Here is a 27,655-nt window from a genome sequence, read left to right as displayed (position 1 = left end):
ATTTACTTTTACAACTCTGAAAGGAGCTTACTTAGAAACATTTGAAAGTAACAAGGATCATCTACCAATTGTGAGCACTGATATCCAGAAAGTATGCAGAGTTTTAGTAGCTCTTGGTTATATATGAAGGCCAAAAGCCAGGGCCATCTTTGAGTTTCCTTGGACTTTTGAAACAATAGTGCCTGTGCTATAGAGCTCTGTATAGTGAGAGCCTTGTCCTTTTGTATGACGGCTTTTCAATTTTACTTTGATCTTGAATACTTCCTTAGCATTTGTTAGGCAGAAACTACTGCCTAGGGGAGCTTGTATGTTATAAATTCAGTTTGTATCAAAACCTCTCATTAGACCTGCAAGTTTTTCATATGTTGTAGCATTGCAGTAATTAATCTATGCTTTACCAACAATATGCATGCATGACCCTTAGTGATATATTACAGCCAGTGATATATTACAATATGCATGCATGACCCTTAGTGATATATTACAGCCAGTGAAGAAGTGCTACTTAGTACGATGACAACTTTGATCAACACATCATCGCAGCTTTTCCTGTTCCTTTCAAAGAAGATGTGTTTTAGCTACTACTAAAGCAGTCAAGAGATCGATCTTACATTACCAGTTATCGAACAGTATATAATGTACTCTTTTTAGGTTAGGTGGCCAGGAGTTAAGTGGTAGTCCCATTCCAGGCATTCTTAGATGGCCACATTATTTGGATGCCTGTCGTTGTGGTTCTTCAGTTGTGACTGAAACTTCCTTGGTTATCATGACAGATGACTTATATAGAAAGGAGAGGAGGACTGACAAATATATTAGGATGAGTGATGTATGGAGAGGTTTTATGTCGATAATCAATTTATAATACTGCTTTTATCTTTTTTTTGTTTGTTTTGCTCTGCTTATGAATGACCTGTGGGCCATAATAAAGAATGGACTGAATTTGGGAGGAGGTCTGTGATTGTATCCTGGATGAGTCAGCAGTTTTTGATATAGTCAACCAAGGTATCCTTCTGGATTGCCTCTGTTGATTGACTTTGTAGGGAAGGCACCAGAAGGTGATACTAGGAGACTATTGTTCCTCATGGAACTTATGTCGTTCCACAATGTTTCAGTCCAAAACTCTAAACACTACTCCACACTGGTTTCTTTGGGGTGGCTGCTGCTGAGCTCCCATAGTCCGTCGCTGGTGCAGCCAAGTCTGGTGCTGCTCCTGCAGTCCACCCCAGCTGGGCCAGAAGTGGCACCTGAACTCAAACTGCAGCTGCTGCCAAAACCAGCATGGATCCTGGTTGTTGCCACCACTGCCAGGTCGAAGCAGCTCCTGTTCTCTGCCAGAGGACAGAAGGACATTGTCCCTTTATTTTGAGGGAATTTAAAGCCCCCCAATGTGTCAGTGTGGCCCTGTTCCATGGATTTAAGTATCTGCAGATCAGGACCATCAATTATAAAATGATTTGATGTTGCATTGTACTGATGGGGGGATCCTTTGTCACAAACTGCACATAAATCAGAAAGAGGAAAGGGAGGGAGATATCCACAGTTCTGTGATTAGCTAGGAGAGGAAAATTGTGTGCATACATGTGTACATGGCATCTTTTTAAAAGTTTCCCTATCTCAGCAAAGCTATTACCCTCCCCTCATATAATGAACATTGGTCCCACTTTTCCCTAGCGCCAAGCTGATCCCCCCTGCCCCCCGGGAAAAATATGGAAGAGGAAAGAAATTCAGAGGGGATTTTTATGTGTAGAAAGGCAGTCCCTGGATTCATTCCTGGTACTGAAAAGGTTTCCTGGGTTGACAGCAGAAAGTAATCCTGGGTTGGAGTAAAGAATAAAGACTATTACAGTTAGGGGAAAGGCAGAAATTTGTAAGGGGTAAAAGAACTCTTGTGATGAGAAAGATGAGGAAAGTCTGGAGAAGATTTTAGTGGAGGGCTGAGTGGCTCAGTTCCTTGCATATATTATACTGGCCAAGTGGTTGGGGGCAATGCCTCATTTCTAAAATTAGAGGTTCTGGGGCTCAGGCCTGTGTGGCAGTCATGCGACGTGTCCTAGAAACCTCAATATTTAATTTGAAAGGTATGATGGAAGGGAATGAGGACGAACAAACTGTAGTTATCCTGTGGTTTTTGCTGTTTAATAAATTCACTCTGCATATGTTCTCTTAACCTCACATATTCCAGGACTCCACTCTAGGACTGAAAAGTTTCATTGTTTATCCTTAGAGAGCTTTAAAATAACCCCGGGAAGGCAATAATTTTTCTCTGCATATTGTGGTTCTTTGGAGGCAAGAAATTTGGATATGCTTGTGAGGTTCTTGCTTATGAAGCAGGGACCCAAGTGAACAAAAGAAGAATATAGGCCATGTCAGTGGCCAGCAAGAAGATGGGTTTGGATTAAAAAATTTCAAACGAGGGAGAGGAATTTATGCTGTATTGGATACCAATGAAACATGAAGGATACACAACAGAAATTTTTGAATTCGTAGACCATGAAACCCCAAAAGATGGGCAAAGAGGGCTCGGAGCTGAGTTTTACATGTTGACCAGAACATCATCCACGTGTTAAGATTCCCGGCTGTTATTCTGGAGATCAGGTTAAAGCAATGCATCCAAAGGGCTTCAGTCTGAACTGCCTCCAAACTATAGCCCTAGCTCAGATTGGAAATACGTTATGAGTAATTAGGCTTCTTGAAGAAAAAAATAATTCCCGCACAAACTGCTACACAAGGCTGAACAATTTACTACTGTATCACATTTTCAATACCAAGCATGCCATTTGTCATCTTTAAAAGTACTAACATCCTCCATTTGCCAGGAAACCCCTGTCTTTTTGAACACATAAGTCTTCAACGAAACTGGCCGTTCTACAGTTCCTATGGAATGGAGCTATCCTGGGACGGTCAAGCTCTAGAGAGTCTCTCAGGTTACAAATGCGTGGATGGCTGAGGACAGGTCATCATCCGACAGGATGGAATGCAATCTCCTGTTCAGATGTAAAAAGATTATATTTTTAACAGCTGTTGCTTATTTGAGAATCCAGTGTGCATGAATGGAACATATCCCAGGGCTTCAGGTCTGGTAATGGGAATGGGGCAACTAATTGGAGAGATAGATAATCCCACTAACATGGTTTTAGATTTAATTGCTCGTAATAATATCTCGTTATTCTTAGTACCCCCCTGCATATTAACTTAAATCTAATTCAACCCAATCTCTTATCCAGAAGGATTCTTACAGAATTGTACCACTTCAGTTTTTTTAAGTGGACATTTGTTTGGAAATGTCCCACATGTGAAAATAATGCATCACATCAAAATATATTACCAGCAGGCTTTTGATAACCATCCTTCCATTTTAGGTGGTAAGTTTCGAACTGGAGTATAGTTTCCATGTATTTATGATTGGTAGCTTGCAGTAACTCATAATGTGAAGAGTGAGGTCGGTGCAGGCTTGTTAGAAAATTGAATATCTTCAGCAAATTAATACTCAGATTAGCTTTCAGCTAGTGTGGTCAAGCTTTCAGATAAAAACCAGTATGGATGATGCAGCAGTAAGATTAATCTGTTTCTTCTGAGCTTAGAATGATTAAGCAGTGGATTTTAAAAGTTTGCTCATATCGGCACCTTTTTCCGTCTCCATTCCTTTCCCTGTTTTTTAACCTGTCCTACCTCCTCGCAGACTCAATAGCACAACCTCTTCTCCTCCTTCACATACTAGGTGCCAAGAAAATCAAAATCCACTGATTCTTCTCAGTTCTGAACGGCATGTTCTGGATATGAGAGCTGCTGCTTCTAAGGAAGACTTGAAACTGATTGACACAATGATTGAGATACCAGATCTAAATCCAGGGCTTCTTCACTGCACGCTTTGTTTACATATCAAGAGGAAAAAGGACTAATCTCAAGCAACATAGAGGCTAGTCTTAAAATACAAAACTGTGGGTTTTTACAATGCCAATGCCTCCTCTAATTTGATTTGACAGCAAAGGAAATCTTAGAGAGCCATAGAAGTTTCCAAAAAAGATGAAAAAGCCATTCTTTGCTGTAAGAACGCTGAAATTAGATCTTTTACCTCAAAAGACTGCTAAGAATTGTTATTGGGTTATGTTTAGCCAGAAATATTTGAAAACTCCAACCTCTTAAATGCCTCTCAAGTTATTTTGGTTTAAGATTAATGTGAAAATATGCATCTTTTTAAAAAACAGCCATTCAGAGGATCATTAATGTACCTGACCCAAACCCTCTGTATTTACATAAGACTCTACAATACAATATTAATGTTGATTTTGCACAGTTTTCAGATATAGACTTCAACAACTTGTTTTACGCTAGTAACAAGAGTGACTGCCATAGGAACTGCCTGTTTTTTTACACAGAAAGTAGCTGTGTGTAGCTCTCTTTTTACTATATGGATGGTAGATGCAAACACAACCCCCCCCCCAACACTCAGTTCACCTGGAGAAAATTGCTGCTTTGGCAATTGGACTCTGTGGCATTGAAGTTTCTCCCCTCCCCAAACCCTGCCCTCCTCAGGTTCCACCCCCAAAACCTCTCGCTGGTGGCGGAGAGGGACCTGGCAACCCTACTTGGGTAGAAGAGAGGTACTAAGGTATAAAAGCTGGGTATGTCTGTGTTCGTCAACATCAGCTTTAACTATCCATAAATGCTCCTTAGAAGTTAGTGTTAAAAGCAAGAAAATCTCCAGGTGTACAAGATGAACCATATTTATGCATTATCATAAGTTGAAAAGCCATTTTATGGGTTCTGTCTCATTATAACACTATTATAATCAAAAACAGTATTCAAGGAAAAGCTTCACATGTAGTGCTTCCCAATGAGTTTTGAATATGGAACAAATAAGCAGGTTGTCGACCGGGACTTCCACCGGTAACCTGGATTAAACCCACTTTTTGCCCATGTTTCAACAACTGTGATAGACTTACATGGCACAAAATAATCAGTCTCCATTTGGCCAAATCAAACATTCATGTAATTTTTGTAGGGGAAGAAACACTTGCACGAAAGCTCATCCATCTTGAAAAATGTCTGTGGATACTGGAACCTGCATGGCTCTCTTGTTATTCCTTTATATATAACTTTGCTCATGTTTCAAATCAGTCAGCTCCCCAATGCTGCCAGATTCCTGTCATTAATAAGGGATTTTGATTAGGTTAAAAACGGTGTCAAGAGAACAAAATCTCCAAAGCTGGGAATGAGGAAATACTGGCCATAGATTCACTGCTCCCAGGCTGAGATAGCTAGGGATTGAGGGTCACATAGGCTTGCCAACCTTCAGGTTGGGCCTGGAGTTTTCCGGGAATTATAGCTGATCTCCAGACTGCAGAGATCAGTTCCTAGGCTCACCAGATCCCTCTTCTTCGGCAGGAGGTTTTTGGAGTGTGTGTGTGTGGGGGGAGTGTCATGTGCTCCCGGAAGTGCTGTGTTGCAAAGGGCTGGTTTGAGTGGGAGTTTGAGTGGTAAAGGCCTGTTGTGATGTGGCACTTCCGAGTGTAAAACGCACGAGGGGCCGTTTTCCACTCAAATGGCCTTTTGTGATGCGTTTTACACCTGGAAGTGCCGCATCGCAACAGGCCTTTACCTGGAAACCTGGAAACCGGCCCTTTCCAATGCATCACTTCCGGATGTGAACTGGAAGTGACCTGTCCCTGCCTGCACAGATTGCCCGCCGACCCTCAGCTGGTCAGCGGGCTGCCAGGTGGATTGGCGGGGGTTTGCCTGCCACCACCTGGCCATAAGTGCCTGTGATTTTCCAGTAACCACCTGGCACTTGGCAACCCTATCAGTTCCCCTGGAGGAAATGGCCGTTTCAGTGGGTTAACTCTATTGTGTCACATCCCTGCTGCGCTCCCTCTCCAAGCACTGCCCTCCCCAGGCACCACCCTCAAATCCCAGGAATTTCCGAAACCAGAGCTTGTTATTCTAGACATCACTGCAAGACTTCTATGACTGAAGCCCTAACACATAATTCCCCCCCCCAGAATTCAGATAATCTTATTCTTTAAACTGAACATATAGCAAGATTCTAGTTGTAAATCATCAGTAACACAGCTATTATGGCTCTGTGGTTTCATAGCCACTATGGCCTTGGGTTTAAATCATACCTTTCAGGGTCTGAAATTTTAGAGAACAGACCATATCTCTCTAGTACACTGGTTCCCAACCGGAGGTCCATGGACCCCCAGGGGTCCGCGAGAACTAAATTAAGGTCCGCGAAACAAAGTTATAAACCCATAATAAATTAATATTTTCAATTAAAAGTTCTCTATTATAAAAATATATTCAAATATTATTCTGAGTTTAATGTTTAACTAACAGTTATGATTAAAGTTTATTTTCAAATTCTCAGAATTTTTATTTTGAACCTTGGGGTTCCTGCACCGAACAAAAAAGTCCTAGTGGTCCCTGGTCAAAAAAAGGTTGGGAACCACTGCTCTAGTAGGATATCTGCTTTGCATGCCAAAGGTGGGTTTATTTCCTCCTAGCATCTTCAGTTCAGGTAGCAACACTGACGATGAGCTCTGCCTGAGGGCCTGGAGTGCCAGGACCAGTACTGGTCTAGATGGACCAAGAATCTGACTGTATAAGGCACCTTCATACATTAATCTAGAAGAAAAAGAAGAGTTGTTTTTTATATGCCAATTTTCTCTACCTTGTAAGGAGAATCAAACCAGCTTGCAATCTCCTTCCCTTCCTCTCCCCACAACAGACACTTTGTGAGGTAGGTGAGGCTGAAAGAGTTCAAAGAGAACTATGACTAGCCCAAGGTCATCCAGCTGGCTTCACATGTAGAAGTGGGGAAACCAACCCAGTTCACCAGATCAGAGTCCGCCACTCATGTGGAGGAGAGGGGAATCAAACCCGGTTTTCCAGATTAGAGTCCACCATTCTGAACCACTACACCACGCTGGGTCACATAAGAGAAGCTACCAGAATAAAACTGTGTTCCACAAAGCTAGTTACTAGTTTGGTGGATCAGGGGAATGCTGTGGATGTGGTGTATTTGGATTTTAGTAAAGTTTTTGACATGGTGACCCATGATGTTGTTGCTGAGAAGTTAGTGAGATATGGGCTAGACTCCATTACTGTTAGGTGGATTAAGGCCTGGTTGGTAGATCGTACCCCGAGGGTGATAGTTCGTAGTTCCCCATCAACCTGGAGGGAGATGACAAGTGGGGTGCCTCAGGCTTCTCTCTTTTAGGCACAGTGCTGTTTAACATCTTTGTAGATGACTTAGAAGAGGGAGTTCAGAATGTGCTCATCAAGTCTGTGAATGATACTAAACTGGGTGGGGTAGTTAATACCTTGGGGATAGAAACAAGATGCAGCTGGACTTGGATAGAATGGAGGATTGGACCCAGGCAAATAAAATAAATTTTAATAGGGACAAGTGTAAAGTGTTGCACTTGGATAATAAAAATCAATTGTATAAATACCAGATGGATGAAACCTGGCTGGGTAGTACCCCTGTGCAAAAGATTTGTGGTTCCCTGTGGCATCTGACTGCTGGTGTTGGAAATGGGATGCTAAACTGGAGGGACCGTTGATCTGATCCGGCATGCCGACTTTGATGTTCTTATGTTTCAAATTAGAGTTGGATCAGTGGTGATACATAAGGTGTTTTTTTTGTTTTGTTTTTTCTTTCACTTTGATAGTCAGCAGATAGTTATTGCCACAGTCGAGGCATCTGATTACAATTAAATGGAAGTAATCTAATTTTTAAAGAATACCTGCTGACTGGGTACGTTGATGACACTCTGTAGACATACACATTTTAGACGTTTTATAAAAGCCGTAAGAGAGTTCAGCACTCTCAACTGGGAACAAAACAATAAGAAGAACCCTGATAAGTATCAGCTCTTTTTTAATCATGTGGTTTTTCTGAAGTTGAATTTTTTTTGTGTGTGGCTTAGAATTTTGGCATGGATGCTGCAGGACGATCATTTCACCAATGGCTAACGGCTTGACTCCTCGCCAACCAGCCAGAATTCCCCTGTGTTCCCTTAGCAAAATAAAAGCATATTATAACATTGAAGAAACATGAGAAACTGATTGGAGAGGAAATGATTTATTATAAATAGTAAAGGTTTCGAGTTGCCACTCGTATTTATCAAGAATCCTGAAGCAGTCATCTAGATTAATTTGCATTTAAAGTATGTCTGCGAGGAACAGCTTCCAGCAACTCATTTAAATGAGTCCTAAATTACAATAGAAATACCACCGAAATTACATTTTTCTTGGCTTACTGTAATCCTAAAGCTCATTTGGAAGCACCTGCAAACTGTATCAGTTGCCAAGAAGAGAAGGCAGGATTCAGTTTCATTTGACATAATAAATTTTGTAAAATACAGAATTTTAAACTTTTGCAGAACAAAGAACTTTTTGTAACTATGGCTGATTATAATTACGGGGAAGTTCTGCACTGCTGAGGTGCCTTGGAATGTTCATTGTTTAACCTGGAAACAATTTGAACTAAGACAGAATGTTAAAGTTGCCCAAGATTATGGGAAGAAGGGGGGGGGGAGTGATGCAGTGGCTGAAACACCGAATTTCTCTATTGGGATTCAGCACACCAGCAGAACAACTTTGGTACAATTACAGAAAGCTACATTGCCAGAAAAAACCCTGAGTAAAAATGAAGGGACCATTCTACTTTTAAAATAAAGGTTTTATGCAGAGAAAAATGCAGGTTTGGTGCAAATAAAATTTACTCAGCTGTTAAGAGTCCTCTCTCCCCGTTTGAGTCACTTTAACAAATCTATTCAGGTCTCATGCTCACGGGTGAATTGGATGCTGTTGTTTTCAGTCACACTACTTATCTCAAGAGTGAGTACCAGTAACATATGACCTGACCTGGATGGCCCAGGCTAGCCTTATCTCATCATCAGATCTCAGAAGCTAAGAACGGCTGGCCTTGGTTAGTACTTGGATGGGAAGCGACCAAGGAGAGACCACCAAGGAAGTCCAGGCTTGCTATGCAGAGGCAGTCAATGGCAAACCACCTCTGTTCGTCTCTTGCCTTGAAAACCCTATGGGGTCACCATAAGTTGGCTGTGACGTGACGGCACTTTCTACCACCACTACCAATGACATGTATTGGTAATATTGTTAGCCTACATGCCATCTGAATGGCTCAAAGCCATGATTTAGTGTAATCCTAAACAAAGTTCTATTTAGGACTGCAATGTTAGCCTCATAGCATCTTTGGTGAGGTATCTTAGTTTTACAGGTACTGGCAGTTTCCAAGCTACCCCATGGCGGCTTGGAAAGCATCATCAAGCCAGGATGTAAATTTGTCCTCCAAGGTGGTATTGCTCTGAAATAGACTGAGGCTGAGTGTGGAACACATTTGGGAGAAGGAAAGAGCTGAAACATCTTGTTTAAATAACTTCAGTCTGGTAAGAAACCCCCCCCCCCCCGCAACGGCTTGGGGTTTCTGAAAGTACAGCCAGGTGTTTACAGCATCGTCTGCTAGGGGGGGAAAGGACTTTGTGCCATGGAAAGGAGTTATTCCTTATACATTAGCTGTGTTGCAATCTCCCCTTTTCAATGGGTACTTTTTGAACATGCAATGCACAAAATCATTGTTCATACACAAGACACGCTGAAATGAGAATTATGGAAGAAGCAGCCAAGGAACACCTCCACATCAACCAGGGTAGCTTAAACGTTCTTAAAATAAAAAATCCTGTGGGATTCTATGATGCAGCCAACCATTTTGGAACCCTCTTGATGTATTTATCAGCTTCTCTTTCAATCTGCATAAGATCCATTTGCCATAATGCTGGTCTTGCATGTTTGGGTTTGATCCAGCCGATTTATTCACTCAGCCCATCTAATTCTCATTACTACAGCCGCTATCTGTTACCCTGGGACCAGGAGGAAGTACATGAATGTGGCCATTCTCACGTGCAACCCCAACTCCGGAGCTCCTGGAACCTGAGCCTTTGCATATACAGATTGCAGACTGATGTGGTATTCTCCCATAAAATAATGAAACCATTGTTTAAAGGGGTAAATTTTTATTATCTACAAGTGGGTAGACTGAAGGCAAAACAGAAGGCAGTTGGCAATCAAAATATTGGTAAGTCAAAGTATAATACTATGAATATCTAGTTTGGCAAGTCTTAAAACTACTACTAAACGTTTTGTGATCATTAAGATGCCCCCAGTTAGTCTCACTCATGGCTGGAGACACTTGTCTGAAGAACATCAGAGAAGGAAGGCTACTTGAGAAAGAGAACGCAAGGAGGAAGCTTGAAGATATGAGATGGAGAGGTATGCTGAAGACCTCTGTAGTCATCTACGGCCTCAGGCCACTCAAGAACATAGAAACAGAGGCAGCAAAACGGTACCCCCCTTGCTTTCAGACCCAGATGCCAAAAAGCATGGGGAAGAAGCAGCACAGATTGAGTCCCACAAATAAACCAACAGTCTCCTAAAATTAGTTAAAATGTAAAGAGAGGCATTCCTTTGCAAGTAAGTTCATCTTAAAAACAAACACTTTGATTAGCTGAGGTCATTTTAGATCTGGCCAGAAGAGCACGGACAAGTCCTTTCTGAGTATGGTAAATTCAAAATTCTGCCTTGCATAACTATTCAAGGGTTAGCATTTAATCTAGCTAGAAAGAAGGCTCTAGAGAGGTGAGGAATTGTCAAAAAGTAGTTATAGGCAGGCAAACCACGTGGTGGCGGTTTGAGGATTCAAGAATCTTATTTCCTTCGCTAATATTTGTCTGGGGCAAAAGCTAACTGTTGACAGGAGATGGTCTTATATAAACGAAATACTTGCTTACAGATGTGTTCAGGATAAGTAACTCAGGAAGAAGGCCAGATTGCTCCATCTGGTAGATTAGACCCTGTCTTGAAACATCCCTTTAAGTATTCTGTAATATTTGTCCTTCTCAGTTACAACAACCATTCCTTCTGTGGCCAGATCTAAAATGACCTCAGCTAATCAGTGTTTGCTTTTAAGATGAACTTGCAAAGGAATGCCTCTTTACATTTTAACTAATTTTAGGAAACTGTTGGTTTATTTGTGGGACTCGAGTCTGATCTGTGCTGCTTCTTCCCATGCCTTTTGGCATCTGGGTCTGAAAGCAAGGGGTACCCTTTTGCTGCCTATTTCTATGTCCTTGAGTGGCCTGAGGCCGTAGATGACTAAAGGGGTGCTGGCTTGTCCATACAGGTCTCATGATCCCCCATACAGCCTTCCCTCTCCTTTTTACCAGTGGAAAAGCTGGTTAGGTCCAATTTTGTCTGAACCTTCTGCTCTTCCCCAAAATGAGATGCTGGCTCCTCTGTCTTTGGCAGTGCAGAGACCTTTTCCATGTCTCTGCACTAGGAGATTGAGGGTGGGCAGCTGACGGGGAACAGTTTATCAGGTTCTGTTTTGGAGGCTAGCAGAAGTGCATCATTTGTTCTCATTTGCAGCAGATAATGTACCATCACATAGTCGGAGACTCGATATAAATAATTTTGTTTTACAACTGAATCTGCAGCAAAGTGTGGTTTAGCCTGGGCATCAGGGTGAAAATACTTATGGATTTTGCCACTTACATATCCCATCACCCCACGCTGCCAATTGGGGTTTCATTCTTTGCATAGTTCAGGTGCACTGCCTTGGTCCTTTGTACCGGGTACAAGAGTTGGACTTTTGCAAAAACAAACGTTATGCTCTTGCACTTTGCATGGATCACTTACCATCCTGTCCAGCTTACATGGCTTAGGATGCTGTTGGACAGCTAGAATTTCTGTGCCCTTGTAGGACAGGTGACATTGAAACCATCAAACATGTATTGTTCAGCTGTCCATTTTACCATGGGGCTCGTATTAGACTTATTGCTCCCCTGATCAGCGGATTCCCAGACAAGTCGGTTGAGTTTCTGTCTAAGAAGCTTCTGATGGGGGAGCCTCATCTTTCGCTCCCCACTGCTAAATTATGCATCATCGCAATTAAAATACGCAAAAGCAGGGTGGAAAAAAAAGGTTACATTATTTTATACTTAGGCCTACTTTTGTGTTTTGCACTAATATTTTATTAATATCAGTTTTAACAATTTTTTGTAATATGTATAAGTTTTACAGTCTTATCAAGTGAGACAATCTGATGTACTAACTTCTGGCTGGTCAAATAGACAGTATCAATAAACTTGACATCTAGAATTCAGCATCCTCATACTTGGTATGTGTTCCTACTTCTCAAAATTCCTCTAACCAACGGAGGCCAGAGATTCCACAAAGAGGCAAACTGTGACTATACATTTTAATCAAGATGAGATTTGGTGGGGTTAATGTTGGAGTAGGACTGGGGAGATCTGGTTTCAAATCCCCACTCAGCAATGAAGATGACTGGGTGATAGTGGACAAGTCTCTCTTTCACTCTAACCCTCCTCACAAGTTGTTAGATAAAAGCAAGCAGTGTGTGTAAGTTACAGTGATCTCCCTGGAGAAGAGTGGGATAACAAAAATTGACCAGTGTTGAATGTTATTCACTGGAGATTCTGAAATTGTCTAGAGCTGGTTCGGGCCTGAAGCGCTGCAGTTTTGTGAGCATTCCCCCCCCCCTTACATAATGGGGTATCTGCCTTCATTGTACTTGTGAGATAGCCAGAATTCCAGTAAAATCATCACTATAATGTTCACTAGTGAGAGGACTGGGAAGGGGCCAGAGAAGATGGAGGAATGGTAAGTGCTTCCCACCCCACAGAAGACGGCATTGAACAGATGCGGACCAGATTTTTAGGGCTCTTTGTGTCTTTCTTTCATAAATACCGTATGCCTGCAGAATTACATATACTCCATGACTTTGACTGACAAAACCCTGAAAAGGAGTTCAAGCAGTCCTTTAATTTGACTTGGCCTATTAACAGTCTAATTTTCAGAATGCAACCATTATCTACTAATAGAAACAAAAACAACGGTAAAAGAACTGCTCCAATGTCATATTAAAATACTGTTCTGTAGACTCCATGCTACATACAACCTGAATCACAGATGGAAAAAATGTAAGCATTATGATCTTTTCATTCAGAAGAGAGCATTCAGTTCCATTCAAGTCAACTTCATGGATGCTGACTAGGTGGTGACTTCTCTCATTACTGGTGAAAGTTTTCCAGTCGTATTCTGTTTGGATCTTCTGAGTGTCTTAATGCAATCCCATATCGTAGCAGAAGTTCAATATAAGGTGACCAAAAGGAATTGTTTATTGCTACATATGGATCATGTGGTTTATTTATTAGTTTATTGATAAGGATCTGAAAATAAGAATAAGATTTAAAACTTATTAGGTTTGACCTATCAGAATGAGTTTAAGTTCTGATAACTGTAATAAGGAGTGGTTACAAAAAAATAAACACTAGTGCAAGTATTTTCTTCAAGTTGGCTTCAAATTAAAAACTACTACATACAAAAATAAAGTTGATTCAGATTAATTCATTTTAAAAGATAACGATTTTACCTTACAGTTCAAACTTCTAAGAACTTCAGAAAGCACACAGTTACACAAACATTCCGTCTGATGAGTGTAAGATGCATATTCATGCGGTGACTTACATCCCACTAGATTAAAAAAAAAAAGGTAAAGGTCCCCTGTGCAAGCACCGGGTCATTCCTGACCCATGGGGTGATGTCACATCTCGACATTTACTAGGCAGGACTTTGTTTGCGGGGTGGTTTGCCAGTGCCTTCCCCAGTCATCTTCTGTTTACCCCCAGCAAGCTGGGTACTCCTTTTACCGGCCTCGGAAGGATGGAAGGCTGAGTCAACCTTGAGCCGGCTACCTGAAACCAACTTCCGTCGGGATCGAACTCAGGTCGTGAGCAGCCTGGACTGCAGTACTGCAGCTTACCGCTCTGTGCCACGGGGCTCTTACTACTAGATTTCAGATATAAAACAAAGGCTTAGATCCAACAAACCACCAGCAGAAAGCACTGATTGCCAGAGATCTCACCTTCTTTCCCCTCCCTTGTAGTCATTTTCGGCCCTGGGAAAGTTTATTCCTAGGATCAAAGAACTTGCGTATATTAATAGCCACACCGTTCAAGTGGCTGTAGTGAGGAACCAGATCATCATTTTTGCCTATTGCAAGAGTGGAACTACTTTGCCCCCTTCCTCCCTTATAGCCCCCTGACTGGAGACTATAAGTCCCTTGACCCGAGGAATAAACTTTCTTGTGTTTGGAAATGGCCCCAGGGCAGGGTGGGGAAGATATCCACAATCCGTGCACCGGCAGATCACGGGGTCCAACCTGTTATATAGTAATGTTTCAAAATTCTACTTGTAAAATTTCTCCTAACAGCCAGATATGTAACTAAATTCAGCTCATGTTGCTGGTTTTATATTAATTTTAATATGCTTGTCCTAATTTGTCATCTTTGGATCAAAACTTCTACAATGATTCCATATGGCCAATCAGCCTGGAGGGTTAAATTGGATCAATATATTACAACAAACAAGGGGGTGCCAATGAAAACAGCGCCACCATATCTAGCTGATCATTTTCCAATCCTTCCGCTCATATTACTGGGTGAAATCAAACCAGCTTTTTCTCTGGTGAAAAAGGCAGGAGAGGTTTCCTTTTGATCACTAGAAAGGCTCAGCTGGGGAATCAGGTGTCACACATGGACAAAAGCCATGTGGGATGACGGCTGTAGTAAGGAAGGGCACTGGGCAAGTAAAAAAAAAAGGAAGATGGGTTCCAACCCATTGGCTACCACTGACAGAGAAATGCTCTGATTTCACAGTGGGGCAAGTTGTAGTTCATATTACAGAGAGAGAAAGGGAAACTCGACATATGGCTGCTAAATCTGGAGGAACCATATATTTCTCACACTGTGTACATCTGGTACTTACTTGCTACACTTAACTATCCTGTTTGTTTTGCTTGATGCCAAACTAACTGCCATCTTTAAATAAATGTAAGGAATATCCTCAAACCAGTCTTTAGCATGTGACCCCTTACTCAATGTAATTCATGTGAGGGAAAAGTCAGATCTGGGAGAAGTTGCAAATGCAAGGTTGCTACACAACTCAGCTTTAAACTCAGCTATGTATGGGTGTGAAAGTTGGACAATGAAGAAAGCTGACAGGAAGAAAGTAGATTTCTTTGAAATGTGGTGTTGGAGGAGAATTTTACAGATACCATGGACTGCGAAAATAAGTAGGTTCTAGATCAAATCAAGCCTGAACTCTCCCTAGAAGTTAAAATGACCAAACTGAGGCTATTGTACTTTGGTCACATTATGAAAAGACAAGAGTCACTAGAAAAGACAACAATGCTAGGGAAAGTTGAAGGGAGCAGGAAAAGAAGAAGACTGAACATGAGTTAGATCTACAGTAAGGGAAGGCATGGCCCTCAGTTTGCAAGAACTGAGCAAACCTATTAACAAGAGGATATTTTGGAAGTCATCAATTCATAGAGTTGCCATAAGTCAGAAGCGACTTGATGACACTTAACACACACACACACTTCAGAAAACCTATGTCTACAGTTGTAATCCTAAAAACATTTGCCTGGGAATAAAATGGAACTTGCTTCTGAGCAGACCAGTTTAAGATTGTTTCCTATGTTTGTAAAAACATGTAATTTATACCTAAAGTAACAGTTTCTCTAAAACTAGCAAATGGGATTAGGGGTTTGTGTAATTGAAAAGGAAATGTGATGGGAAGTCTACAATGCATTGTGCCTACTGAAGGTTCAGAACAGATATCAAGGGAAGCCCATGTAGAGTGCATTACAATAGTCTAACCTTAAAAGTATATTACAAAGGCATGAATGTGAGACTATTTAATCATTTTGCTTATTCAATCATTTTGCTTATCCCTTACACAACTTTTCAAATATATAATGTGTATATCATGTCACTTTCTGGTCTTCTTTAGTCAAAAAGCAATTAAATATCTCCCCCCACCCAAGAAAGGCAAAAGCTTTTGGATAGAACAGTAATCCTCCTTGGGTCTGAACATTTTGCTTCACGTTTTACAGGGAGGAACTAATCATTCCAAAATTGTCTGTACCTGACAATTCCAGCCTTGAAGAGCAGATCTCCATATTCTAAATATAGACCAAAAAAAAATCTCACCTCTAAAATTTCATGCAATGTTATCAGTTGTACATCTGGGTCTCTAGATGAACGCTTAAGAAAGCACAAGACAAGTAACAGTTCAGTTTCATATCAAAGATCAGCAAATTCACAAAAAATTACAGTGTGAAATGTAATTGGAGCTGGTTCACATTTAGAATTCATTTCCTTGTTTATGCACCAATCTAGTTTCCGTTGTGCTTGAAAATGATATTTATATGTACCTGATTATGCCACAATGGCAATCTGAGTCTCCATTTGAATATACATCTTATTAAAAGCAATGGGAATGTGTACAGCCTGCATTAACATGCTTATTTACAGTATAGCCCACCAGTCTCAACCAACTGAAATCAATGAGCTTACAGTGGAGTAACTCTGCATAAAATTGCCCTGTTAGACATATATCCAGCTTGAGTGCAGTTCCAGAATCAACCAGTTATACATAAACCGAAGCTGGCCTACGCAAGAGCAAATCTTAGCTGGATAGAGAGTTTACAATGTAACGACATAAAATATTAACATCCAAATCCACTCCAATACATTGTCCGAATGAAACCTGGCAATATTAGATTAAATCAATCTAATTTAAAACAAAGGTATTTGCTACTAATAATTTTCAGGAATGGGATAGTTTATTATAAATCCAGGCATCTTATTAGCAAAAATAATACAAACTGCCAATCTATAATACATTTCATTTATTAACAGCGCAATCCTAAATAAACTCTTTCAAACTCATTGACATGATGTGGTGGTTAGAATGTCAGACTAGGATCTGGGAGAGCCAGGTTCAAATTCCCACTCTGCTATGGAAGCATGCCAGGTGACCCTGAGCCAGTTACAGCCTAACCTACCTCACAGGGTTGTTGTGAGAATAAAAACAGAGAGAGAATGATCTTGTAAGTTGCTTTGAGTCCCTATTAGGGAGAAAAGCGGGAGATCAACATATACATTAAATTGCACTTAGACTACCTAAATTTATTATCTCAGATAATATTCAGAAAGGCAGATCAATTTTTATGTTTTCTGATCCTAGTGTTTGATTTCCTTTCATGTTCAATTTAACCTGTTTTCGTATAGCAGTGAATCAGAAAAATATTTTTAAGTAATAAAAATGGACTCTTGATGTCCCAAAGGACTAGTATTTTATGTTTAAAATCATTAACACTAGTACTATTTAGGGACTTATCAGTCACCTTTGGAGGAACTGATATACTAAAATCCTGTGGGTTTCTGTTTCAGAGGGTAGCTTTGTTGGTCTGCCGCAGAAGAGCTAGATTCAAGAAAAGTGGCACCTTAGAAGCCAACACAATTTTCAGGGTATAAGGTTTCGAGTGTCAAAGCGGACTTTGTCAGATACAAGAATTGTGAATTTCAGATATTATTTACAAATGTTTTTAACCTACAGTAGGCCCAGACAATGGTTTGAAAATGTGTGGGCAGCATTTCTGAAGGAGTCAAAAACTAGACTCTTATCCAAAGTTAATGGTCAGGTAGAATAGGATTCTTCCTCGTCAGATTCCTGTTCATCACCATTCTTACTTGCAGCTTTATAATTGTTCTTGCCCATACTACTGGGTTTACTAAATAATATAACACAAATAATATAACTAAATAATATTTCACATAAAATGAATTTATCTGCACACTTTCAACAAAATCACACAAGTTACAGTTTACTATGCAAGACACTAAGAGGCAGTGACAACTAATACTGAAAACGAATTTTATATCCATTGGGATATATGTCTCTTTAAGAGGTAGACAAATATCCCACTGGATATGAGATTCATTTTCAGAATTTATTTTATCAAACTCTAAATATCATTCTCTCCAGAGATATCAGCAGAAAGCAGACTTGCAAAAGGTATGTCTCAAATATGCAGCACTCAGGATATTTGAATCTTGATTATCTTTGGACTTAATGCTTTTAATTAGTGAATCCCTAGTCCCCAAGATTCTACAGCTAAGCTTTGGAACTAGAATAGAGATGTCCACAGCAACTTTGCCAACAATGGCCACCAGGGGGCATAGCACATGCTCTGTTTTGGGGCCAAATCAGCAAAAGGAGCTGAAGTCGAAATAGCATGAATGAGCTCTGTGTTTGAAATTCCCAGAGGGATATGGCTTCCAGCAACAGCTGCAAGAACATGTACCAGTTCCCACAGCCTGCAAGATTTAAGAAGAGACATAGTCAAACACAAAGGAGAGAAGCAAAGGGAGCTAAGAAGCTAAAACTGGAGAAGAGGCTACAATAGGAATTAGGTGGCAAAAATTGGCCAAGATGGTTAACTCCCCCCCACACACACACATCAAAAGGCAGCTTTAAAAGAATGAAGGTGGGATTGAAAACAGAGTAAGGGCAAAGAATGAGAATACACTGGAGCATCCAAGCTGCTTTTGAACTATGGCATAGATCCAAGGACACTCATGATGCAGTCCTTTCCGTCATTCCTCTTCCCTAGTAGTCCCCCTGGACCTTCAAAATGACAATACTGGAGGCTTATTTACATCACTTATAGCCCTCCGTTCTCACGGAGACTCAAGGTGGAGTACAAAATTTCCGACAGCACAAGATGTCCAGTAGCGATGCAATGGGACTGGGTTTACAGGAATGAGGGAACAATGCAAACAAAGTTGTCTGAAGTATGACATAACCATAAACAACACAGAGAGTGGATTACAGAAGCAGAAGACAGTGCAGTAAAAGCAAGATCATATACAATAAACATTGCAATAGATGACTGTCTTAGTCAAAAGCCATAGAAGCGGGAAAGGGAGAACCGTGTACGCCACCCTGACCTCCTTGGATTAACAGAGAAATAAGTGTACTGGAAAGATAAGATGGTGGCTCAGGGGGCTACAGTGAAGAAAGGAAGTAGGCAAAATTACCCTTCTGCCAGAGATCATTCAACTGGTGTGAGATATTCTAGCGGCCCATGGGGTGCCCTGTCCAGTTTCCCCTACACACTGCAGCCCTTCAAGCTATGGGGCTTTTTTACTTGACGTTTCCCACTACTTTTTGGAGGTCTCAGCGGGTTAACTGAGGAAAAGGAAAGACAGGAAAGAACCAAGTCTCGTAGGTTCCAAGCTAATCCTTTCTGCTAAGTAGGATATAATCATCATCATCATCATAATTCCCTTCAACAGAAGGATGACTTAGTGGAATGCAAGTAACTGGATATAACTCAATCACTTCTGTGTGTTTACAGCATTTCTGTTCATGCACTTAATTATCAACCCCAAAGAAAAATATCTTAGTTGCTCAAGATATAAAAGCAAATGGCCGTACTGTCTTTCTTTTTTTAATTCCATCATCTTCAGGGAGAGGGAAATGTTTTTCGAGGAAATCCCCAAGGGCATTTAAGATCTCTTCCTTGTAGGCTTTTATTTTCAGCATTTTACTTTTCAGTTCCTGGAAGGCTCTAAGATGTAAAAAGTAAAGTTAAGCTGATGTTACTTTTTTGATTTAATAAGAAAACGTTAACACTATAGTATTAATGGTAACTTGCCATACTCTAGAACAGCCTATTATTCCAGTGACAAAACAAAAATAATTCTAATTATTTTTTACTCACAAAGAATATATTTTATTATAATAAAAATTATTTCCAATTTGAGTCTACCCTCCCCAAAACACTTCACAGTATAAATACCTTTTCTCAGAAAACTGTACAACTTGATTGCTCATTTCTTTATCTGTTTGATCAAGACAGTCTATTAGCTGCTGTTGTTCTGCCAACCACCGCTGCTCCCTTTGAACATGGAGAGGGAAATATAAAATGGTTACATCTTATTTTATGGAACCAGCAAAATAATTTCAGGACAATAAGATATACCTTTGCAAGTCTTCCTTCAGCTTTTTGTTCTTTGCTTGAACAGTTGATAAAACCATTTCAAGATCATGTTCTAATCTCTGCAACTGAAAACAAAATTGGATGTATAACACCATAATTATTTGTATTGGTATTTGATGTATAGCACCATATTTGCACCTATGCTATCAAAATCAATATATTACAATGCTTTCATAGTATCTGTATACTGTACTACAGAGGGCTTACTTAAATACACAGGAAAGACAATCTTTTTTTAAAATCTCTAACTGCAGTAAGAAGACAAACTAGAAAATCATTAATTCTGGTGTTCCAAAGCAAGAAGTTGTAAGCATCGTACACATCCTGCATAAGTATATTTCAAATTTTATTTTAAGGAACTCAGAGATTTCAAGGAAGTTTGTGAGAATTTCATCAATGATAAAATCAGTAAATGCAGACAGTTTCCCAAGCAAATCACTACTACTGATTTTCCCCTGCAATGTGCGGATGTTGGGGAGGTGGTAGTCCCATCTCACGGGGTGTGGGGGGGTGTCAGTGGGGGAGGCCTAACATGTGGTCAACATTAACTGAATATATGTTGTGCTAAAACATCTGTCACATGTTATATCTGGTTTCCCCCTTTCTCATAAAACAAGGCTCAGAATTCTCAGCAGTGTTCAGAGACCCCTATGGGGGGAGGAAAGTATTCTCCGGAAGCAGGATTTTTTTTTTAAAACTGTCTTAGAAGCACAATAGCGTGCACTTAAAAGTTCAAATGAGATGTAAAGTCGTGGTTTGGTGTACCTGAAAAGCCTGGAAGGAGTTTCTAAGTCAGGGGTCCCCAACATAGTGCCTGTGGCCACCATGGCACCCAGCGACACCTTTTCTGGTGCCAGGTAGGTTTCTGATTGACTACTGGAGATTTGATTGGCTGTGCGTTTTTTTTTTTTTTAATGCTGCTTTGGCAGCAACTGCCACCACAGCACAAGGACCTGCACTGTGTTACTGAAGTCATGCTGTGGCAACCATTGTGTGGCTGGTTCCGCCTCCAGTAATAGCAGTTTTGTGGCAGCCATTTTGTTGCTGTACCCACCATGCCGTGTCAGAATTCCAAATGTGCCCACAGGCTCAAAAAAAGGCTGGGGAGGCTCTGCTCTACGTCACGTGACATCTTCTCCCACACTACAGTCCAATAACTTACTTCCTGGTTTTCTGCAAACCATTGCTAGCTGTTACCTTCAAACAAGATGACTATGGTTTGCATTCACTCTGCAAATCACAAACAGGCACAAACCATAGTTAACTGGTTTGAACGTAAGGTCAAATGATGCTTTGCAAAACACCCCCCCAAAACCCAGGAATAAATTAGCTTATGGCATGAGGGAAAAGGAACATGGGGAAGGTGTGTGCATGCAAGGCTCTTTCAGGTTCCGTGGTTGGCAAATGAACCACGGCTGATCCCACACAGAAATGGTACTCCATGGAGCTCTTGTTGCTGCGAATATGTTGAATATTTAACACTAATTCTAGAGTTGCTTCGGCAGCAGCTGCCACCACAGCACAAGGACCTGCACTGTTACTGAAGTCAAGCTGTGGCAACGTGGTGCAGTGGTTAAGAGCAGTGGACTCTGATCTGGAGAACAGAGTTTGATTCCCCACTCCTCCACATGAGCAGCAGAGGCTAATCAGATCCCCCGCTCCTACACACGAAGCCAGCTGGGTGACCTTGGGCAAGTCATGCTCTCTCAGCCTCACCTGCCTCACAGGGTGTGTGTGGTAGGGAGGGGAAGGGAAGGTGATTGTAAGCCCGTTTGCTTCTGCCTTAAGTGGTAGAGAAAGTTGGCATATAAAAACCAACTCTTCTTATTCTAGCCACAAATCTGGAAACATTCAAAACAGTAATATTACAAATAATAACTTAATAGACATACCTGATCTTTTCCTAATGCCACCAGAACATCTGGATTTGCAGTAATTACTGAAAAACAGAAGTTACCAGTATTTATTAAGTAGCTCATATTTTCTTGGCAATGTAGCTCATTATGTTATAGATATTCTTCTTCATAACTATGGAAAATCAGTTCAATGAGAGATAACAGATGTGTACAATGCTGGAATACTTTGTTGCCTCTTCCATGGGCGAAAGGAAGTTCAGTAACAAAGTAGGGTAACAGGGATTTTAGGCTGCAGTATCTTTCCCTAAGGAAGTGTGAAAAAGTAGCCAGAAGAGGTACACTCTCTTTTCTTCCTCTTGGACTTCCTTGTCTCTCTTGACGCATTATGCTGATAAGTAAAGCAAAGGCAGTAGGAATCGCAGCAAGGACGGTGCTTTCTAGTCCTTTCCTCTCCTCCATGAAGAAGGGGTTCTGACGGAAAGAGCGATCCTTGGCCATGCCTCGTTGGCATTCAAGGCCTCTCAAAAGTAGAAGCCTTGACTATATTCGAAACCTGATGCCATAACATCAGCCTGGCAGCTATCATCACTGTGCCTCCTCCTGCTGCATGTGAATCTGCCCAATGTCTTATGAACGGGTTATTGGGCTTCTGCAGATGTCATTGTGAAACCAGCTTTCTTCAGATCTCTGCTGCTCATTTTAATTTTGAAAAGCACCTAAAGGTTCTTCTGTTTTCCCGAGTATTTTTAGAGGCTCCGCTAGTTTGCGTCTCATGCCTTATAGTTCACCTTACTGCTACCACTTTTAATAATGTTATTATAGTATCTTGAGTATCCTTTGATAAGGGGATTTTATATAAATAAAATTATTATTCTGGTTACAACACAACTACTTAAGTTTTTTTAAAAACCTGTTGTACAAAGTAATAATTCCCTTATTAATGGCCTTTCCTGTCAAAATGGGGTATTTCAGTATTTAGAATACTTTGAACTCATGTCCACTTAATTATAGTAATTATCAGCAATCATTTTGAATTGTCTGCTTTGATGCTTTCAGCTCCTCAAATTTTATTGAATTTTGACCTTGAAAGCCTTTCATGGGCATCGACCTATATAACAGATGGACTGTCTCTCCCTGTGGGTGCGCATACATCTTTTAAGGTCAGAATAGCAAAATGTGTTGGCAGTCCCATCAATTTGCCACACGAAAACTATAAGAGAACTTGGACCTTTTCTGTGACACTTTTTGTTCTGAAGAATTACCTACCTGAGGAAGTGAAGGTCTCACCTCTTTTATCCTTTCACAGGGGATACAAACGTTTTCATTCTGTTTTGTGAATGAGGCTTGTTTTGCCTTTTTGCAAATGTAATTATTTCAGCTGTTTTAAATTGTTTTTGCTTGTTCTTATAGTATCTATATATTTGATTAAAATTGCTGTAAAATTAATTAGAACTATGGAAAAGGTATATATTTTAAATACGTTTGGATTAAAGGTAGAATACATATTTTAAAATAAACGATGCAATTTATTTTAAACAATCCAGCTGAATTTTGCCTTCAGCTGTTGTCCATATTGTTGTGTCTGACTTTTAAAGTACCCATTTGCTTCTGGGAAGAGAAATTTTAATCATTTACAGTTCAGAATGTTAATTTACTGCATGGTTATTTGAGGACATGACAGCTATAAAAGGGCAAATCCTACATAGAATTTGACATGCTTATCAAAAACATAAAGAACTCCTTTCAGCAGATAATCTAAGAGGATGATGGAGAATGGTATTTTGTTAATAAAAAGGCTGCTACTTTTTGACTATTTTTACACAGGCATTTATATAATTAAAAAATACAGAAAACAGTAAACTTGGGAGCTGGCATGTTACTATGTATAATAACTAATCTGAAATGATCCCAACGCTAAGCAAGGAAAGGAGTCTTTACTGGGCAAATCTTAAGGAATTTTGATTCTATGCCAACGAAATAACAGTACCGTATGCAATTACATTACAAACTTAAACATATGATTCCCCCATTTACACTTTTTTGCAAAGAGAAAGATTCTCACCTGTGTTTAGCATTGAATCAGTTCATACATGCAGGAGAATGAGGTTATAGAATATTGAGGTGGTAGAATGGTCTACGCCCTGACCTGGATGGCCCAGGCTAGCCTGATCTCGTCAGATCTCAGAAGCTAAGCAGGGTCAGCCCTGGTTAGTATTTGGATGGGAGACCACCAAGGAATACCAGGGTTGCTATGCAGAGGAAGGCACTGGCAAACCACCTCTGTTAGTCTCTTGCCATGAAAACCCCTAAAAGGGTCGTCATAGGTTGGCTGGCACTTTACACACACACAGAATGGTCTACAGTACTTCAGACTGCATTTTGGAATGCTACCTTAGAAAGCTCCCTGCAAACTGAAAACCAGCACAATAAGCAAAGAGAGGAAGTACAAACTTTGTCCTTGCTGTGCTAGTTTTCTGTTTGCATAAGATTTGTTTATCCAAAGAAACATGGAATGTTACTACCAGCAGTCTGGAATGGTACAGCCCGTTCTACTGTCTCAGGGCTCTGCTACCCCTATTACCACTGGCATGTGGGAATCAGGAGGAAATTATTTAAAGACAAGCAGATTGAGCAGCTGTATAGATGGATACAGAAAAACCCAGAAAAAAACAAAAGTAGAACAAAAAAGTCTTTTTTTAAAAAGCTATAAAAACGTCTAAGTATTTGGGTCCAAGTGAAAACTGGAACAAATAATACAATAAAATAACAATTAAATTTTACTAAGAATTCCTTATATCAGGTAAGATTGGTAGCAACCTATATGTCAATATTATTGAGGTGGTTTCTCCATTCCCTTCCAGCTATGAAAAACGAAGTCACAAATAAACAAAAAGTTGGAAGTGTAAAATCTCGAGGGATTCATGAACATCTGCTTGTTTTCCCTCTCTTTCCTTAGATGTTCTGGAAGAAAAAGGGCTATGCAATACCGTGGAGTCACTCACTGATGCCAGCTGTGCTACTTGGCTAGAAAAATGTAAATACTGGTGCATAGGTGTACAGCATGTAAGAATAACTTAGAGGCATTATGATGATAGAGATAGGATACAAGCACAGGAACTGCCTGGGAACTGAGATAGAGTGCTGAACTAAGCAGGCTGGGATTGTACAACCCTGGGGAACGTTGGAGACTGTGGTGGGATTTGAACCTTTGGTGAAACACCTGATCAATTACTACGTGTAAGTTTATTTGCTAATGGGCCTGGAAGTCTGATCAACACAAAATTACCAGTGAACTATATATCTCACACATAACTTTCACCGGTGAAACCCAAAGCTCTTTGAAAACTATCAGCCTATCTCAAGCTCTCTTCAGCTAACTGCCCAACAGCTGCTGTCTATCCTGTTTCTGTGGTCAGAAAAACGCTTGAATGCAAAAATGAATGAAATGTTGAGAGAAAAAGCAAGTAAACAAATTCAGCAAAAAAAAACATATAGAAACTTAGATATGTTACAGACCAAGCATACGAAGCTCTTACATAGGAAACCCCAGATCTAAGCCACTGCAACCTTTTTTGTGGAAACTTCAAAACTGGAAACAGGCTAAGTCAAAACTAAAGAGGAAAAATGTTTACACGTGAGAATGACTGGAATAACATGTGGACAGAGCACTTCCACGAGGTCCTCAAAAGAGTGAAAGCACTCATGTGGCCCAGATAGCAGAGAGTACAGGGAGTAAGGCCTTAAAATACAAGAAAAGAAAAAGATGGATATAGGTTATAACATCTATAATTAACACAATGTTTACGCACTATTACACATCTATCAAAACACAGACGTTTTGATGATTTAAGGTTTGGCTTTAAAAGTTTTGTTAGAAGCATTCCATTGAAAAGCCTTACCTTCTGGTGTCCTTTTCTGCCACTGGTTAAACTCTGCTGTTAAACTCTTCACCCGGTGCAGTAGCAAAGATAGCTGTCAAATATTAGAAACATTTAAATGCACTCTTAAAATATGCTTTACTACCATTAGATTTTTTAAAAAGCTACAAGCTCACTGTCTGAAGCAAAAAATGGCAAAGGTTTAGTCACCTAATCATCATGCATAACCACTTTTGCCGCCTCCTCTAACAGTCATCTGGAATTCAACCTTACGCTCTGCGGCAGAGCAGCATCAGGAAACTTGCCTCGCCAGACATGGGAGTTGATTTTGTTCCTGTAGGAGAATAGCAGTCAATTGCACTGCAACTCCTGTATTTTGACAAGTACTTGTACAGTACTTTTTTTTCAGGGCAGGGACAACCATGGGCCTAGTACATGATTCTAAGGATTATAGAGGAAGTTAGTGCTGGAAAAGAACTGGTAGTGGGTAGCTAAAGCAGACGTTTTATGATGCAGTGGAATCTAGAGCATATTTCACCATTGAATTCCTAATGGTTTGGAGCAGTGGTTCCAAAGTGGGCAGTACCATCCCCTGGGGGGCGGTGGGATTACCTAGGGGGGCACTAAGAAGCAAGGGGGCAGCAGGGGGTGCTAGAAGTGGGCCCCTTCAACTGTGTAGGGGGTGCTGGGGGTGAGTTTGTGGAACCAAGGGGGCAGTGGCCCGAAACGTTTGGGAACCACTAGTTTAGAGCAACTGTCTCCAAGCTTCCATTCAGTACACACCTAAGACTTTATTTTGTTACCAATTATGTGAGGCAGGAGAGGTGGGGCTGGGTAGCTCCATCAAACTTATACTACAGTGCAGGGAAATGTCAAATACTGCAACAGGAACTGTCCAAGAAAAATTCATGTTGCTATCAACCACCAGGTACCACAAATAATCCAACTGCACCCATTTTTCTGTGTCTATTACTCTAACAGAAATCATAACAACGTATTTTGGAAACACTCTTCAGTGATTAAAGCTTCTCCCTTGCTTTTTTCTGTCACGGTTTGTCACAATTTAAAAGTTGCCAAGCATTGTTATAGGTTTGGATGGAGCAGGCTAAACAACAAATTAAATATATAAATGCCTAAACTTGGAAGTCTATCCAATGTGGCCACATCATGAACAGAAAGGTTTTTCAGTGAGGTTCTAAAACTCTGGCCTTACCTTGGGATCGGTAGCTGGAAGAGTTTCTATATCTTGAAAAGTGAATTTGTTCTGGCACTTGATTAAAAAGAAGAGAGAGTATAAATCACACAATCATTTAACATTCCGCAGTAATTGAAACGTACTTAGCTGCCATAACAGAAACCATCTCTAAAAGATCACAAATTACCTCTTCCACATTTTTCCATATTGCTTCACACTCTTCTAAGAGTTGTTCTTTGGCATCCTCTAAATTCAGATCTTGCTGGGGTAGAGACATGTGCTTGGTAAATTTCACAGCCTGTGAATAAATATTAGCTCCATGTTGACATTTGCAAGTGAAATGTCCAAAAACATTGATAAGTCTAATTTTTGACCAGTGAACTGTGCCATTCTACTATAGGCCTGAAAGAAAACCTTAAAAAAGCATGAAAATTTCAGGGCTTGTGGAATGAATTCAGTTAGTACAAAGTATGCTTACTACATTTTGTAAAATGTACAATAGGAAAACGAGTCTATACAACATTGCCCACCCCTTGCTCACATAAGCCTAATTGTATTGCTATTTTTCCCTTTCGATGAAGCTTCTGGATTCTTGATTAAGTAACAGTCTTAAATGTTTCTAAGAAAGAAATAAGCCTAAAAATGTGTATTCATTTCTTAGAAAAAAAATGCTGAGAATCAAGAATTTGAATGAAAATGATGGCTTGAATTCTTCCAGGCCTGAGGATGTTTTGAGGAGTTCCCCCCCTTATTGCTGACAAATTCC

At 40.4% G+C, this 27,655-nt stretch overlaps 1 protein-coding gene across 1 annotated transcript; it reads right to left on the bottom strand.

Annotated features, from left to right (window-relative positions):
* Window positions 1-13,035: 13,035 nt before the first annotated feature.
* Window positions 13,036-27,218, bottom strand: CENPK (centromere protein K). The gene is made up of 9 exons (XM_056848642.1): window positions 27,077-27,218; window positions 26,908-26,964; window positions 25,716-25,788; window positions 21,853-21,899; window positions 19,943-20,025; window positions 19,760-19,858; window positions 19,396-19,528; window positions 16,101-16,154; window positions 13,036-13,274 (listed from the first exon to the last, which is right to left on the bottom strand). The coding sequence occupies exons 1-9, from the start codon at window positions 27,164-27,166 to the stop codon at window positions 13,116-13,118; spliced, it is 795 nt and encodes a 264-aa protein (XP_056704620.1). The 5' UTR covers window positions 27,167-27,218; the 3' UTR covers window positions 13,036-13,115.
* Between the last annotated feature and the right edge of the window lie 437 nt (window positions 27,219-27,655).

The sequence above is a fragment of the Euleptes europaea genome, chromosome 4 (assembly GCF_029931775.1).
Source record: "Euleptes europaea isolate rEulEur1 chromosome 4, rEulEur1.hap1, whole genome shotgun sequence".
In the NCBI taxonomy this organism is placed as follows: Eukaryota; Metazoa; Chordata; class Lepidosauria; order Squamata; family Sphaerodactylidae; genus Euleptes; species Euleptes europaea.
This window is presented reverse-complemented; position numbering and strand designations above follow the sequence as displayed.